The following is a 15,523-nucleotide window of genomic DNA, read 5'->3' as shown; positions in this document are numbered from 1 at the left end:
CACCATGTCCCATCCCATGCCCTACCCCAATGGGATCACCATGTCCCATCCCAATGGGATCACTGTGTCCCATCCCTATGGAGTCACCGTGCCCCATCCCATGTCCTACCCCAATGGGATCACTGTGTCCCATCCCTATGGGGTCACCGTGCCCCATCCCATGTCCCACCCCAATGGGATCACTGTGTCCCATCCCTATGGGGTCACCATGCCCCATCCCATGTCCCGTCCCCATGGCATCACCGTGCCCATCCCACGTCCCACCCCACGGGGACACCACGCTCCATGCCGGCTGCTCCTCACTCGCTGTGTTTATTCCACACAAACCGGGATTCCCGGGAAGCAGCGACGCTCCGCGCCCCGGGGCAGGAGGGGTCGGGCACCCAGGGGAGGGGACAAAGGCCCGGGGACCCCCCCGCGCCCCTCGGCAGCTGCCCTGGGACACCCATGGGGTGGGCACAGCTCGGGGTGGCATCCGTGGGATCCCATCCCGGAACCTGCTGGGACACCCAGGGGACACCTGGAGACATTCCAGGGGACATCCTGTCCTGAAACCTCCCAGGGGACACCTGGAGACAGTCCTGGGACATCCTGTCCCGGGGACACCCGGAGGACGGACACCCAAGGGACAGCCCCGTGCGTGTGGCACCCAGGGGACACCCAGGTGCCCTGGGGAATGGGGCTCGGGGTGCTCCTGGGAGGATTGGGGTGCTCTGGGGGAATGGGCAGTTTCCTGTGGTAATAGGGGTGCTCTGGGAATGGGGGTGCTCCTGGGAATAGGGGTGTTCTGGCCATGGGGGTTCCGGAGGTTTTGGGGTGCTCCTGTGGGAATGGGGGTGTTCTGGGCATGGGGGTTCCGGAGGTTTTGGGGTGCTCCTGTGGGAATGGGGGTGTTCTGGGAATGGGGGTGTTCTGGCCATGGGGGTTCCGGAGGTTTTGGGGTGCTCCTGTGGGAATGGGGGTGTTCTGGGAATGGGGGTGTTCTGGCCATGGGGGTTCCGGAGGTTTTGGGGTGCTCCTGTGGGAATGGGGGTTCTCCTGGGCATGGGGGTTCCGGAGGTTTTGGGGTGCTCCTGTGGGAATGGGGGTGTTCTAGGAATGGATTTGGGGTGTTCTGGGCATGGGGGTTCCGGAGGTTTTGGGGTGCTCCTGTGGGAGCGGGGGTTCTCCTGGGACTGGGTGTTCCGGAGGTTTTGGGGTGCTCCTTTGGGAATGGGGGTACTCCTGGGATTGGGGGTGTTCCGAAGGGTTTGGGGTGCTCCTGTGGGAATGGGGGTACTCCTGGGATTGGTGGTGTTCTGGGAATGGCGGTGTTCTGGGCATGGGGGTTCCGGAGAGTTTGGGGTGCTCCTGTGGGAACGGAGGTGCTCCTGGGAATGGGGGTGTTCTGGGCATGGGGGTTCCGGAGGGTTTGGGGTGCTCCTCGGGAATGCTCTGGGCAGGGGGGTGCTCCTGGCAGGCCGGGGCTGTTTTGGGGGGAATTGGGGCCGCTGCTCTTGGGGGGCTGCTCGCAGGAGGGACAGTGACCTGGGGTCACACATCCCCGTCCCACCGGGCCACGGGGTGACAGCGGCACCCCGGGGTGACAGGGACGTCACACGTGTCCCCGTGGGCCACCACCCCGCGTGGGCACCCACTGAGCCTGTGGGGACACGGCGTGGGGGTGTCCCCGAGGGGGCAGCAGGGGACAGGGCCAGCAGTGGGGCACAGGGACCCCAAATTTCCACTACCCCCCGCATTTGGGGACACCTCCCTGTGGCCAGCTCCTGCCGGGCTCTGGGTGTCACCGGCTGGGGACACAGGACAGGGGAGGGGACAATGTTCACGCTGAGGAGAGCAGGACCCCCCCCCTCCCAGCCCCCGGGAAGGTGCCAACCCCAACCGGGACCCCCAGGTGGGGAAGGTGTTGGGGGCTGCCCCGTCCCCCAGCCCGGAGCGGGGTCCCTGTAGGGTCCCCACAGCCCCGGTGTCACCCCGGGGGACCCGGGGAAGGATCGGGGTGCTGGGGGTGCCCCGGGGGGGCTCCGGGGGCGCCGCGGCGGGCCCGGGAATGCTGAGTCAGCAGGAGGGTCTTGCGCAAGGTGCCGGCGCTGCTGCGGTCAGCGGGATTCCCGCCGGCCCTTGGACCCGCTCCGGACACACCGACCACTGCCAGGGTCACCGCGGGCCGCCACCGGCCACCAGGGGCCACTCCGAGCCACCGAGAGTCACTGCGGGCGGCCACGGGTCGCCGCGAGTCTCTCCGGGCCGCTGCCGGTGCCTGCGGGCCACCACGAGTCACCTCGGGCCACCGCCGGCCCCCGCGGCGCCGCCGCCGGCTGCCGGGGGACAGCCCGGTGCTCCGTGCTCCATCGGGGGCTCCCGGCGGCCGGAGCCCCCCGGGGACGGCCCCGGCGGTGGCCGGGCGGGCGGCAGGAGGAGCGCGGCCGGCAGTGCCCGGGGCAGCGCTTCAGGGGGGCCGCGGCCGGGGCTCAGCCGTAGCTGTGGGGGCTGTTGGGGTTCATGGGGGACGAGTCCCGGCGCCCCGGCGGCCCCCGCAGCTGCCACAGGCGGTGGCTCAGGTTCTGCACCTGGCAGGTGCCCAGCACGCAGCCCACCCGCACCAGGTGTGGCCCGGCGTGGCGGCGGCCGCGGGGGGGCCCGGCCCGGGGGTCCCGCCGGGGGTCGTGGCGCAGGATGAGGCGTCGGACGTGCCACGCCGGGGGCCGGGGGGCCACCCACGGGCCGTGCCGGGCCACCGGGGCTCGGTGCCGCGGGGTGCCGAGGGGCTGAGGGGCCGCGGGGGCTCCGGGGAGAGCAGCGATCCGCTCCGGGGGGAACCTGCGGGACGGAGGGGACACGGTCAGGGGGACACGGCACCCGCGGCAGGGGGGTGGCACCTCCTGAGGCAGCGCTGTGCCCGGGGCTGCTGGAGGAGGAGGAGGAGGAGGAGGAGTAGGAGGAAGCAGCCCGAGCAGGGCAGCAGCCGCTACCTGCCGGCACACACGTACCCGAGCACACGGACACGTGTCCCGGGCACCCCCGGCGCGGGGCTCCGGCCTCAGGGCACCCCCACAGCGCCACAGAGCCCCCGTCCCCGTGCCCTCCTGAGTGCCCCCCGCCCCGGGGACACCCCTCCCTCAGGGGACCCCCCCTGAGTTCCCAAGGAGCTCGAGCTTTTGGTCCAATTCTTAATCCCGTCCTTCTCTTGCCTCTTTTTTGTTTTTGTTTTTGTTTTTAATATTTCCTCCCCGTTTTAACCCTCATGGCTCGCCCCAGAGGACCCCAGCCCAGCCCTCAGGAGCTGCCCGGGCCCTGCGGGGTCGGGGTGCCCCGGTGCCCCCATCCACGGCCGTGCCAGGGGGGTCCCGGGGGGGCCTGCACCCCCGGAGCCGGACGGGGACCCCGGGGCGGGGACACGCACACGCGCGTGCGGTGTGTGCACACTCACACTTGGGGGGGGGGGGTGGCTGTCCCCACCCCGGGTGTCGCTTCAGCACCCCACAGACCCCCCCGGGCACCCACACCGGGCCCGGGTACAAAACCTCTGTCCCGGCGTGTGCCACCGCTGGTTCTTGCGCGGCCCCAAACCCCGCACACCCCACACCCCCCGCACGCCCCCAAACCCCGCACACAGCCCCGCACACCTCACACCCCCTGCCCGCGACCCCCGGGTGGGGGCCCGGCAGCAGACGGTGCCCCGAGACCCCCAGGCCCCCACTCCGGGGGGACGGGGAGGGTCGCGGGCAGGGGGTGCGGGGTCCGGGGTGGGGCTGCGAGGAAAGGGGGTGCGGGAAAAGGGGGGGTGTGAGCGGGGCCGGGCAGGACGAGCGCGGAGGGGTTTGGGGCGGGGGTGAGGAGAGTGCGGGCAGGGGGACCGAGAGGGCTCCGGGCAGGGGGTGCGGGCAGGGATCGGGAAAAGGATCGGGAAAAGGATCGGGGCAGGGAGTGCGAGCAGGGACCGGGAAAAGGATCGGGGCAGGGAGTGCGGGCAGGAATCGGGGAAAGGATCGGGAAAAGGATCGGGGAAAGGATCGGAGCAGGGAGTGCGGGCAGGAATCGGGGAAAGGACCGGGAAAAGGATCGGGGCAAGGAGTGCGGGCAGGGATCGGGAAAAGGATCGGGGCAGGGAGTGCGGGCAGGGATCGGGAAAAGGATTGGGGAAAGGATCGGGGCCGGGGGTGCGGGCAGGAATCGGGGAAAGGACCGGGAAAAGGATCGGGGCAGGGAGTGCGGGCAGGAATCGGAGCCGGGAGTGCGGGCAGGAATCAGGGCGGGGGATGAGGGCACGACTGGGGGCAGAGTCCCTCACCTGCGGGGCGGCAGGGCCCGGCCGTGGGGCAGCTCCAGCAGGCACAGCGCGAAGCTGACGCAACCCAGCGCCAGCGGCGCCGGGGCTCGCATGGCCGGACGGGTCGGGACGGGTCGGGACGGGCGGCGGCGGCGGCGGCGGCGGCTGCGGGAGACACGGCGAGGGCGGCTCGGGGGGAGGGCTCGGCCGGGGGGTCGCGCTGGGCTCGGGCGGCAGATCCCAGCCCCGCTCTCGTTCTCCCCCCGCCCCGCTCGCTCCTGTGCCGCGGCCCGGGGGGCGGCGCGGGGTCCCGGCGGTACCTGGCGGGGCTCGGGGAGCGCTGGCGTCGCGGTTGGGGTCGGGTCTGTCCCCGCTCGGCGCTGTCGCTCCCTGGGCCGGCCCAGGTTAAATATCGCCGGGGCCGGCGGGCGGGAGGAGCCCAGCGGGACGGGAGGAGCCGCGGGCGGGAGCAGCCCCGCACCGCCCTCGGCTCCGCAGCGGGCCCGGAGCCCCGGCTCCGCACCTTCCCCGGCACCGCAGCGGTCCCGCAACCCCCCAAACCCCGCAGCACCGCACTGCCCCTCCCGCACCCCGCACGGCCCCTCCGGGACCCCTCATGGCCCCCTCGACCCCTCAGCGGCTTCGCACCTTCCCCGGCCCTTCCCCGTTCCGCAGCCCGCCGGCCCCGCACCTTCCCTGGCACCGCCCCAGCCCCGCATCTCCCCCGGTACCTCCGGTCCCCCGGCCCCGCTGCCCCCGGGACCTTCCCGGCGCAGGCCTGGGGCTGGGGGGGCTATTGGGGGGTCAGGGCACCTCCCGCGGCCCCGGTGGCGGCGGGGCCGGGCCCGCGGTGCCCCGCGGTGCCCCGTGCCACGTCGCTCCGGGCCCTGCCAAGCCGGGCCGTGTCCTCCCGCCTGGCACCGCCGGGCAGCGGGGCCCCCCCGGGCACCCCGACATCGCCCCCTGCCCACCCAGCGCAGCCCAGTGCCCCCAGTAGGGACAGCCCCGTCTGCCCCCCCCGCGGCCTCTCCCAGGGCTGATTTCCATGTTTTTCGGCATCACATGGGGCCTTGTAAAACAATTAAGGAATGTAAATCCGCAGGGATCAGACCGGCCCCGCTCCCGGCGGGCAGCAGCGCCCCCAAACTGGGGGTGGCGGGGTTCCCGGGGGGCGGAGGGCCCGGGGGGCTGCCGGGGGGCTCCTCCTGAGCTGGGGCAGCCACAGCTCCTCAGGTCCCCACAGCTTCGCTCCCTGGGACCCCCAACTCGGGCCGGTGCTGCCGGTGGGGTTGGGGCAGGGACCCCCCCTCTCCCCCGGGTGTCCGAACCCGCCCGGAGCTCAGGGTTGGGGGTCCCCGCTCCCCCCGACGCGGCTTCCCCAGGCCGAGGGGCCGGGGGCCCCCGCGTGCCCGGCATCGCTGGGATTCTTCCGCATTACCGGGACACAAAGGCCCCACACACCCGCGCCCTGCGGGGGGATTTGGGGCAGCACCTGATGCCGGGAGCGGGCGGGGGGCGCGGGCAGAGCCCCGAGGGGGGGCCCGGAGCGGATCCCGCAAGGATCCCGCGGAATTCCTGCGCCGTGCCGGGCTCTGCCCCAGCGAGAGGGGAAAATCCGGCTCCAAACAGCGCCGAGAGCCGCGGGAGGGGTGCGGGGGACACCCCGAGAACTGCCCTGAGCCCGCGGCCATCACCGCGGTGTCCCCAGGGCTGTGCCCGCGCGGTGGCACCCTGTGCGAGCCGGGGCGCGGCCCTCAGAGGGTGACATGTGTCACCCCGGCGCAGCGCCAGCGCCCCAACAGCCACCCCGGGGCCGTGCCGGGGGTCCTGGATGGGGATCCCCCGGCCCAGGACCTCGTGCGTGTCCCCGTGTGGGGCAGTGCCAGCCGCTGTCACCCCCAGGGACAAACGCGTGTCACCAGGATCGGTGTCACCACAACAAGCCTGGGCACGAGGAGGGGGCTCTGGCGACACGGCAGAAGGTCCCGCAGCAGGGGCAGGAGTCGTTTCCCTGACCTCCTCATCCTCAGGGATCACCATTCCCGGGGCGCGGGGAAAGATCCCGGTGCTGCCTCCGTGCACGGCCGCCCCGGCACCGGGTGATCCCCCGGAGCCACCGCGGGAGCTGCTGTCACCCAGTCGTGACACACCGGGAGGTGCTGTCACCCGGTCCTGTCACAGCTGGAGCCACCTCCGCTGCTGCTGTGACCCAGTCCTGCCACAGCTGGAGCCACACCGGCAGCTGCTGTCACCCAGTTGTGCCACCCCGGGAGCTGCTGTCACCCAGCTGTGTCACACCAGGAGCTGCTGCTGTCACCCAGTCGTGCCACAGCTGCCATCCCCGGGTCACCTCGTCTGTCCCCGGGACCCGGCAGCGCTTTCCCTCTCCCTCTTTCTCTCCCTCTTCCTCTCTGCTGGCTCCCGGCCCTGGGAACCCAGGGGAAGTTTTAATTAGCTTAATTGCCTGCTGGCTGAGGCCCCGGGGCAGGGCGGGGGGCTGGGAGCAGCACCCGCAGCCCCGCTCCGGTGCCCCCGCTCCCCAAAAAGCGCCTCGGGGTGCCGGGACGCTCCGGGGCTGCCCGCCCTGTCCCGGAGCAGCCCCCGCCGGGTCCCGGCAGGGCCGGGGGGCGCAGCCAGGACCCCCAAAGCGAGGGGCGGCTCCCCCATCCCGGAGCCCACCGAGACCCTCCGGCCGTGACCCCGAAGCGCCGCACGGGGCCCCGGAGCCGTGTCCCGCTGGGGGCGGTGACACGGTGACAGTGCTGCTCCGGGACATCCATCGGGCTCCGCGTCCGGGCCGCGGGAACGGCCGGGAACTGCGGGGACACGGGAGAAAAACCGCGTCCAGCAGCCTGAGGACACGTGAGTGTCCCCAGTGTCACCAGAGTGCCCAGTATCCCCAGCATCCTCGGGATCCCCAGTGTCCTCAATACCCCCAGTGTCCCCAGGCATCTTCAGGAGTCCCCATTGTCCTCGGGGTCCCCATTGTCCTCGGGGTCCCCGCTGTCCTCAGGGTCCCCAGTGTCCCCAGGGTCCCCATTGCCCTCAGGGTCCCCATTGCCCTCAGGGTCCCCAGTGTCCCCAGTGTCCCCATTGCCCTCGGGGTCCCCAGTGTCCCCACTGTCCCCATTGCCCTCAGGGTCCCCAGTGTCCCCAGGGTCCCCATTGTCCTCAGGGTCTCCAGTGACCCCAGTGTCCCCACTGTCCCCATTGCCCTCAGGGTCCCCATTGTCCCCAGGGTCCCCATTGTCCCCAGTGTCCCCAGCGGCAGCTCTTGCCCGAGAGGATGGCGGGCACACGGCAGGGCCGGGCTCTGCACGTGCCCTGTGTCCCCGTGCGGGTCCCGCTCCCGTGTCACCCGCGGCCACCACGGCCCGCGGGCGGGCAGGAGCGTGGCACTGGCCGCGATCCCTGCGGTGCCGGTGCCAGCCCCGGCCAGTTCCGGTGCCAGCGGTGTCCCCGTGCCCGTCCCGGCCTGGCACAGCGCGGGGCACACCCCGCACAGCCCCGGGCTCTCCCGGGGCAGATCAGCCCGGTTTTCCCGTTCCCAGCCTCCGGCACCGCTCCGCTCCCACGTCCCCGCTGTCACCCTTTGCCGGGTCCCCGTGCCTTGGGCCGTCCCCGGGCTGTCACCTTGCTGGTGGTCCCACGGCTGCCCCAGCCCATCCCTGACCCCGTGTCACTGTCCCGTGGGTGTCACCGGGTGTCCCCTGCTCTGTGTGTCCGCACAGACCCCACCACAAACCGGGGTCCAGCTGTGGCGCCAGCTCCTGGGGACACAGCTGCAGGCGCGTGGCATGTGGGGACACGGGGACACCCATGGGTGCCAGGCGCCCCCCAGCCCCCTGGAGCGGCCCACAGCCGTGTCGGAATGGGGACATGGCACAGGGACACCTGCGGCTCGATGTCACCGCTCACCACCGGCCCCGGTGTCCCCCGGAAGCGCCCGCGCTGTGGGATCCCCCTTTTCCCGGAGGGGCAGCGGGGGTCTCTGTGGGGACCCCGCAGCGGTGCCGGCGGTGGTGGCCGCGCCCGGCCAGCCGTGTCCCGACACCGCACATGTCCCGACACGCGGCGGCCGCGGGGGCCGGGCAGGAGGTGCAAGGGCCGGGCAGGGTTGCATCACCCCGGGCCGGGGCGTGCCGAGCGCGGGGACCCCAACTCTGGGGGGGCCGCTGGGGCCGGCGGCGCGCCCCGGGGACCCCTCCCGGCCGGGGACACTCCAGGGACAGCGGGGGGACCCCAAGGCTGCGGCGGGCCGCCCGGAGCGCCGTGCCCGGACCCCCCCGCGCCCCCCGGGGGGCGAGGCCGGGCGGTGCCGGGCTGCCCCCCCACCCCGCACGCACCCCACGTCCCGCTCCCGCGTGGGAGTGGGAACGGGGATTTTCCCGGTGAGTCATCCCGGCTCGGCTGTGCCCCGGCCTGCGCCCGCGACCCCCGCCCCGGGCCGGGGGCTTCGGGAGCGGGCCCTGCCCGGGATCCCGGGCGTGTCCTGGGCATGGCACGGGCGGGACCCGGGATGGCACGGGCGGGACCCGGGATGGGATGGGATGGGATGGGATGGGATGGGATGGGATGGGATGGGATGGGATGGGATGGGATGGGATGGGATGGAGTGGAACAGGATGGGATGGAGTGGAACAGGATGGGGTGGGAGGGAATGGGATGGAGTGGAGTGGAATGGGATGGGATGGAACGGGATGGGATGGAACGGGATGGGATGATGGGATGGGATAGGATGGGATGGGATAGGATGGAACGGAATGGGATGCGCTGGCATGGAACAGAACTCACGGGATGGCCACACGGGCCCTGTGGCCACTGCCCCGTGCCGAGGGCACCACGGGCTGTGCCGGGGGGGGGGTGACCCCTTTGTCCTGCTGCCCCCTGAGCAGCCCCAGGCCGTGCCCAGGTGTGCCGCTGTAGGTGTGACTGCACGGGAGCCGTGTCCCTGGCACAGGGGGGGCCGCTGGGATGGAGGGACAGCCAGGACCGACCCCGATGCCCGGAGGAGCTGCCACCGGACACTGCCGCCCACCGGGGCAGGGGAGGGTCCCTGTCCCCTGTCCCTGGGTGAGGGGTGGCACAGAGCCCCCGAGGGCCAGCACCCCTCGGGGTGGGGACACCGCACCTCAGGGTCATGTCCTGGGGGTCACACCTGTGTGTGGGGCACACCTGTGAGTGGGGTCATACCTCTGTGGGGCACATCTGTGTTGGGTCACACCTGTGTGGGGTCACACCTGCGGGGCTCCTTTCCAGGGGATCGTGTACAACCGAGGGGCGTGGGCCCCCTGCGGGCCGTGCACACCGGGGGGCTTCCCGCGCACGCGTGTCCCCGCACACCCGGGGACGTCCCCGCACACCCAGGGATGTCCCCGCACACTCCGGGGTGTCCCCGTGTCCCCCCCAATCCCGGGATGTCCCCGTGTCCCCACACTCCCGGGGTGTCCCCGTGTCCCCCCCAATCCCGGGATGTCCCCGTGTCCCCCCACTCCCGGGGTGTCCCCGTGTCCCCCCAATCCCGGGATGTCCCCGTGTCCCCCCCAATCCCGGGATGTCCCCGTGTCCCCCCACTCCCGGGGTGTCCCCGTGTCCCCCCAATCCCGGGATGTCCCCGTGTCCCCCCCAATCCCGGGATGTCCCCGTGTCCCCCCACTCCCGGGATGTCCCCGTGTCCCCCCACTCCCGGGGTGTCCCCGTGTCCCCCCAATCCCGGGATGTCCCCGTGTCCCCCCCAATCCCGGGATGTCCCCGTGTCCCCCCACTCCCGGGGTGTCCCCAGCCCCACTCCCGGACCCCCCGCCCCCCCCCCCCGCCCCTCGGGGAAGCCCCACGCCTCAGCCCCGCCCCCTCCTCGCCGGACCACGCCCCTCCTTCCACAGCCAATGGGAGGCGCGGCCCCTCCCTCCCTCCGCCAATGGGAGGCGCGGCCCCGCCCCCCGCGGCGGCCGGCGCCGGCGCAGGCGCGGTGCGCGCGGGGCCAAGATGGCGGCGGCGGCGGGCGGTGGGCGCGGGCGGGCGGCGGCGCCCTGAGGAGCCGAGCGCGGCCTCGCGGGGCTCCCGGGGCCGGCCCGGGCCGCCCCCGCCGCCATGGCCCGCCTGGCCGACTACTTCGTGCTCGTGGGATACGACCCCGGCAAGCGCGGTGAGCGGCGGGGGGACGCGGGGGGGGGGGGGGGGCCGGGCCCGCCCCGGCCGGGGCTGCGGGGCCGGGGCCGCGGGGCGAGGCCGGCCCGGGGAGGGGATAGGGCGGTCCTGGGGCAGGGACGAGGTTGTGGGGCCGTCCCGGGTGTGCGGGGTGAGCCCGGGTTGGGCCAGCGGAGTCATCCCGGAGCTGCGGGGCCGGAGCCGGTCCCGGGCCGGGCAGTACCGGGCGGCACCGGGCAGCACCGGGCCGTTCTCAGCCCCTCCGGGCGGCCCCGGGCCGTGCTCAGCCCCTCGGAGCAGCCCCGGGGAAGCTGCCGACAGCCGCAGCCGCCCCTGCGCGGTTCCGCCGCGTTCCCGTTCGGGTGTTTTCAGTCTGTCCCCCTCCCCCGCCGTGCGCGGGCTGTCACCGCTCCGGAAACATCGGCTGGGCTTGGGGCGGGGGGGGAGCACGGCTGTGCTCAGGGCTTGTCCCCGGGCACGCGGCCCCTGCGCTGCCACGGCCTCGGGATGGGACGTGGTGCTCCCAGTCCCGTTTCCCCGGGCACCCAGAGCCCCCTGGTGCCCTCCCGGGGACCTTCCTGCCCCCGGCTGCGTGGGATGCCTGCTTGCCCTGTCCCCTCCCACGTCCCCGCACGCCGTCAGGTGATGCTCTTGGTTGTTTTGGTCCTGCCCTTCCTTGGTTGGGATTCGGGGTCTCTTCCCGCCGCGTTTCCTTCTGCTCGCTGCCCCCGGCGGCTTTCGGGAAAAGGAGCCTTGGGAGCGTCACGGAAGGGGGGCTGGAGTGACCTGACATGGGGGATTTGTGTGAGAATTCCCCCCGAGCATCTCTTCCCACCTGGCACGTTCCCGGGCTGTGCCTGGAGCTGGGGAATCCTGGTTCTGCCATGGCTTTGGCTCTCAGGGGGTGCTGGTGGGGCTGGGATCAGATCCCCCATCCGGGGGAGGATCCCGGCCCCATCCCCGGGAGGATCCCGGCCCCATCCCCGGGAGGATCCCGGCCCCATCCCCGGGGAGGATCCCGGCCCCATCCCCGGGGAGGATCCCGGCCCCATCCCCGGGGAGGATCCCGGCCCCATCCCCGGGGAGGATCCCGGCCCCATCCCGGGGAGGATCCCGGGGAGGATCCCGGCCCCATCCCCGGGGAGGATCCCGGCCCCATCCCCGGGGAGGATCCCGGCCCCATCCCCGGGGAGGATCCCGGCCCCATCCCGGGGAGGATCCCGGCCCCATCCCCGGGGAGGATCCCGGCCCCATCCCCGGGGAGGATCCCGGCCCCATCCCCGGGGAGGATCCCGGCCCCATCCCCGGGGAGGATCCCGGCCCCATCCCCGGGAGGATCCCGGCCCCATCCCCGGGGAGGATCCCGGCCCCATCCCCGGGGAGGATCCCGGCCCCATCCCCGGGGAGGATCCCGGCCCCATCCCGGGGAGGATCCCGGCCCCGTCCCCGGGAGGATCCCGGCCCCATCCCGGGGAGGATCCCGGCCCCATTCCCGGGGAGGATCCCGGCCCCATTCCCGGGGAGGATCCCGGCCCCATCCCGGGAGGATCCCGGCCCCATCCAGGGGAGGATCCCGGCCCCATCCCGGGAAGATCCAGGATTCCAGCTGGGAGGAGGTTCCGTTTCCTCCCAGGGGTGAGGGAGGGGCTGGAGAAATGTCCCCCGTGTCCCCTGGGGTCATTGAGCTGTGTCTGGGGGACAGGGGTGACGCTGTGAGGTGACGTGGTTGGCTGCGGTGGGACAGCCAGATGGAAGAAGGGGTTCAGGTGGGATTTTGGGAGGGAATTTTGGAAGGGTGAGAGTGGAATTCCCAGAGCCACTGTGGCTGCCCCTGGATCCGTGAATGTCCGAGGCCGGGCTGGACCCTGGAGCGGCCTGGGACGGTGGCAGTGTCCCTGCCATGGCAGGGGGGATGGAAATGAACTTTCTGTCCCACCCAAATCACCCCAGGATTCTGCGCCACTGGGGAGGGAAGAGCTCACACTTCACAAGCCACCTTCCTCTGATGGAAATATTCACGTTTCCTGAGTTTGACTCATCCGGGGACGGGTGCAGGGTGTCGTGGGGACATGGATCCAGGGTGCTGTGGAGGGGACAGGTCCCAGAGGCCAGCCCGAGGCTCCGGGCAGCTAGGAGGGCCCAGCCAGGAGTGACCTCTGCGGGATGGGGCACCCTGGGCTTGTGGCATCTCTGTGACAGCCAGAGCAAACCCTTCCCATCGCGGGGTGGAGGTGTCTGAGCACTGTCCTGTGCCCTGTCCCCAGGGGTGTGCCATCCCTGTCCCCAGAGGTGTGCCAGCCCCTGTCCCCAGGGGTGTGCCAGCCCCGTCCCTAGGGCTGTGCCACCCCCGTCCCCAGGTGTGTGCCATCCCTGTCCCCAGAGGTGTGCCATCCCCGTCCCCAGGGGTGTGCCATCCCCATCCCCAGGTGTGTGCCATCCCTGTCCCCAGGTGTGTGCCATCCCCGTCCCCAGGTGTGTGCCATCCCTGTCCCCAGGGTGTGCCATCCCTGTCCCCAGGGGTGTGCCAGCCTGTCCCCAGGTGTGTGCCATCCCTGTCCCCAGGGGTGTGCCATCCCCATCCCCAGGTGTGTGCCATCCCCGTCCCCAGGTGTGTGCCATCCCTGTCCCCAGGGGTGTGCCATCCCCATCCCCAGGTGTGTGCCATCCCCGTCCCCAGGGGTGTGCCATCCCCGTCCCCAGGTGTGTGCCATCCCCGTCCCCAGGGGTGTGCCATCCCCATCCCCAGGTGTGTGCCATCCCTGTCCCCAGGGGTGTGCCATCCCCGTCCCCAGGGGTGTGCCATCCCTGTCCCCAGGGGTGTGCCATCCCCGTCCCCAGGGGTGTGCCATCCCCGTCCCCAGGTGTGTGCCATCCCCGTCCCCAGGGGTGTGCCATCCCCTGTCCCCAGGGGTGTGCCATCCCCGTCCCCAGGGGTGTGCCATCCCTGTCCCCAGGTGTGTGCCATCCCCTGTCCCCAGGTGTGTGCCATCCCCTGTCCCCAGGTGTGTGCCATCCCTGTCCCCAGGGGTGTGCCATCCCCGTCCCCAGGTGTGTGCCATCCCTGTCCCCAGGGGTGTGCCAGCCTGTCGCCCGGGGTGTGCCATCCCCGTCCCCAGGTGTGTGCCATCCCCGTCCCCAGGGGTGTGCCATCCCCTGTCCCCAGGGGTGTGCCATCCCTGTCCCCAGCGGTGTGCCATCCCCGTCCCCAGGGGTGTGCCATCCCCATCCCCAGTGGTGTGCCATCCCCATCCCCAGGGATGCAGAGCAGGACCCCCCGGGGTCTGGGGATTTTGGGATCGGTCTGGCAGCATTCCCAGCTCTGCCCTCCCACCCCTGTCCCTGCTCAGATATCGCTGCAGGAGGGGCAGCGGCGCTCATCTGCCCGTGACTAATTGCTGCACAGGTTGGGCTGCTCTGGCAGAGCCGTGGGCTGGGCCGGGCTGGCACCTTCCCTCTAAAGCTCAGCTGTAAACAGAGCTGGGCTGGGCTGGGCTGGGCTGGGCTGGGCTGCACCAGGGCTGGATGGGCCCCCCGGAGCCTCCCCGGGTGCTGCTGAACCTCTGGAGCTCCGTGCCTGTGGGGTTTGTGGTGGGGCAGGGATGAGTTTGCACTCGGGGATGTGAAAGAGAAAGGTCTGCTGGGCTGGTGGGAGCTCAGGTGGCTCTGCAGCATGTCCAGAGAGACGGTGCCACGGTGGGAAGGGACCCCAGGGCCACCCCTGCCATGGCAGGGACACCTCCCACTGTCTCCGGCTGCTCCAGCCCCAGTGTCCAGCCTGGCCTTGGCCATTCCAGGGATCCAGGGGCAGCCACAGCTGCTCTGGCAATTCCAGCCTGGGCAGCAATTCCCAATGTCCCAATGTCCCATGCAGCCCTGCCCTGTGGCAGTGGGAAGCCATTCCCTGTGTCCTGTCCCTCTGTCCCTTGTCCCCAGCCCCTCTGCAGCTCTCCTGGAGGCTCTTCAGGCCCTGCCAGGGCCTCTGAGCTCTCCCTGGAGCCTTCCCTTCCCTCCCAGCCTGGCTCCAGGAGATGTTGCCGTGCCTCAGAGCAGTTTGTGGGAACAAAACCGAAAGCAGATCCATGCCGAGGTCCCTGGGGTCACTGGGTGACACTGGGTGTCCCTGGTGTCCCTGGGGTTTCCCGGAACAGCGCCGTCCCCTGTGACCTGGGGCTGCAGTTCAGGGCAGGGGCCACGTCCCGCTCCTGTGGCAGGGGCACAGAAGGGCTCTGAACTCTCTCGAGAGCTGTGGCACTGGGGCCTTGAGCTGCCCCGGCTGCACGGGATGTTCCAGGATCCAGGCAGACATCCAGATGCTTTTCCTGCTTTGTGGAGCTGCAGGGGATGTGTCCAGGAATGCAGAGCAGGGACACAGCACCTGCCTGGCACGGTGTCCCCGTGTCCCTCCGCTGTGCCAGGCACCCAGCCCGCTCCAGGGAGAAGTGTGGGGCTGGACGCTCCTGGCAGTGGGAATCACATCCTTCCGTGCCAGCCTCTGTCTTGTTGGGTGCTGAGTGCATTTCCTATTCCCTGGAAATGGATGGGTTTGTTCTCCTGGCTCTTCCCATCGCTGCAGACAGGTGACAGCTGCCCGGAGCTGGGATTGTGCCTGGTTTTACCTGGGAACGTCCCTGGTTTTATCTGGGAGTGACACCTTGCCAGAGCTGGGATTGTGCCTGGTTTTACCTGGGAGTGACAACTTCCCAGAGCTGGGATTGTGCCTGGTTTTACCTGGGATTGTTCCTGGTTTTCTCTTGGGATCTGAGGGGTTTTCTCTGTGCATCCCCCATGCCCTGCGAGTCCAGCACCGCTCAGTTCCAAACCATGTGGCTGAAGGAGTCTGGAAGTTTTGAACGGCCTGGATGCTGGGAGCCAAGACCCAGCTTGGGATCCATTTGGGATTTCCCAGGGGGTTTAAGCTGCCAAAGGGCAGGGCTGCATGGCACATTGGGACATTGGGAATTGCTGCCCAGGCTGGAATTGCCAGAGCAGCTGTGGCTGCCCCTGGATCCCTGGCAGTGGCCAAGGCCAGGCTGGACACTGGGGCTGGAGCAGCCGGGGACAGCGGGAGGTGTCCCTGCCATGGCAGGGGTGGCCCTGGGGGGCTCT

The 15,523-nt window shown here is 71.3% G+C and overlaps 3 protein-coding genes across 3 annotated transcripts in view; 1 reads left to right on the top strand and 2 right to left on the bottom strand.

Moving 5' to 3' along the window:
- Positions 1–300: 300 nt before the first annotated feature.
- Positions 301–4,653, bottom strand: ADM2 (adrenomedullin 2). Its single transcript, XM_066182587.1, has 3 exons — positions 4,591–4,653; positions 4,292–4,435; positions 301–2,820 (listed from the first exon to the last, which is right to left on the bottom strand). The coding sequence occupies exons 2-3, from the start codon at positions 4,381–4,383 to the stop codon at positions 2,472–2,474; spliced, it is 441 nt and encodes a 146-aa protein (XP_066038684.1). The 5' UTR covers positions 4,384–4,435; positions 4,591–4,653; the 3' UTR covers positions 301–2,471.
- A 5,603-nt stretch (positions 4,654–10,256) lies between these two features.
- The window catches only part of SBF1 (SET binding factor 1), a 65,106-nt gene continuing 59,839 nt past the window's right edge, over positions 10,257–15,523 (top strand). Inside the window, exon 1 of the mRNA XM_066184497.1 lies at positions 10,257–10,415. Within this exon, the coding sequence (XP_066040594.1) occupies positions 10,361–10,415 (55 nt within the window). The 5' untranslated portion in view covers positions 10,257–10,360. The remainder of the gene's footprint in view (positions 10,416–15,523) is intronic.
- Positions 11,056–11,884, bottom strand: LOC136290046 (uncharacterized). The gene is made up of 3 exons (XM_066184489.1): positions 11,744–11,884; positions 11,465–11,622; positions 11,056–11,152 (listed from the first exon to the last, which is right to left on the bottom strand). Exons 1-3 carry the CDS (start codon positions 11,882–11,884, stop codon positions 11,056–11,058), a joined length of 396 nt encoding a protein of 131 aa, XP_066040586.1.

The sequence above is a fragment of the Chamaea fasciata genome, unplaced genomic scaffold (assembly GCF_029207755.1).
Source record: "Chamaea fasciata isolate MVZ Bird 193981 ecotype frontalis unplaced genomic scaffold, bChaFas1.0.hap1 SCAF_5, whole genome shotgun sequence".
Lineage (NCBI taxonomy): Eukaryota > Metazoa > Chordata > Aves > Passeriformes > Sylviidae > Chamaea > Chamaea fasciata.
This window is presented reverse-complemented; position numbering and strand designations above follow the sequence as displayed.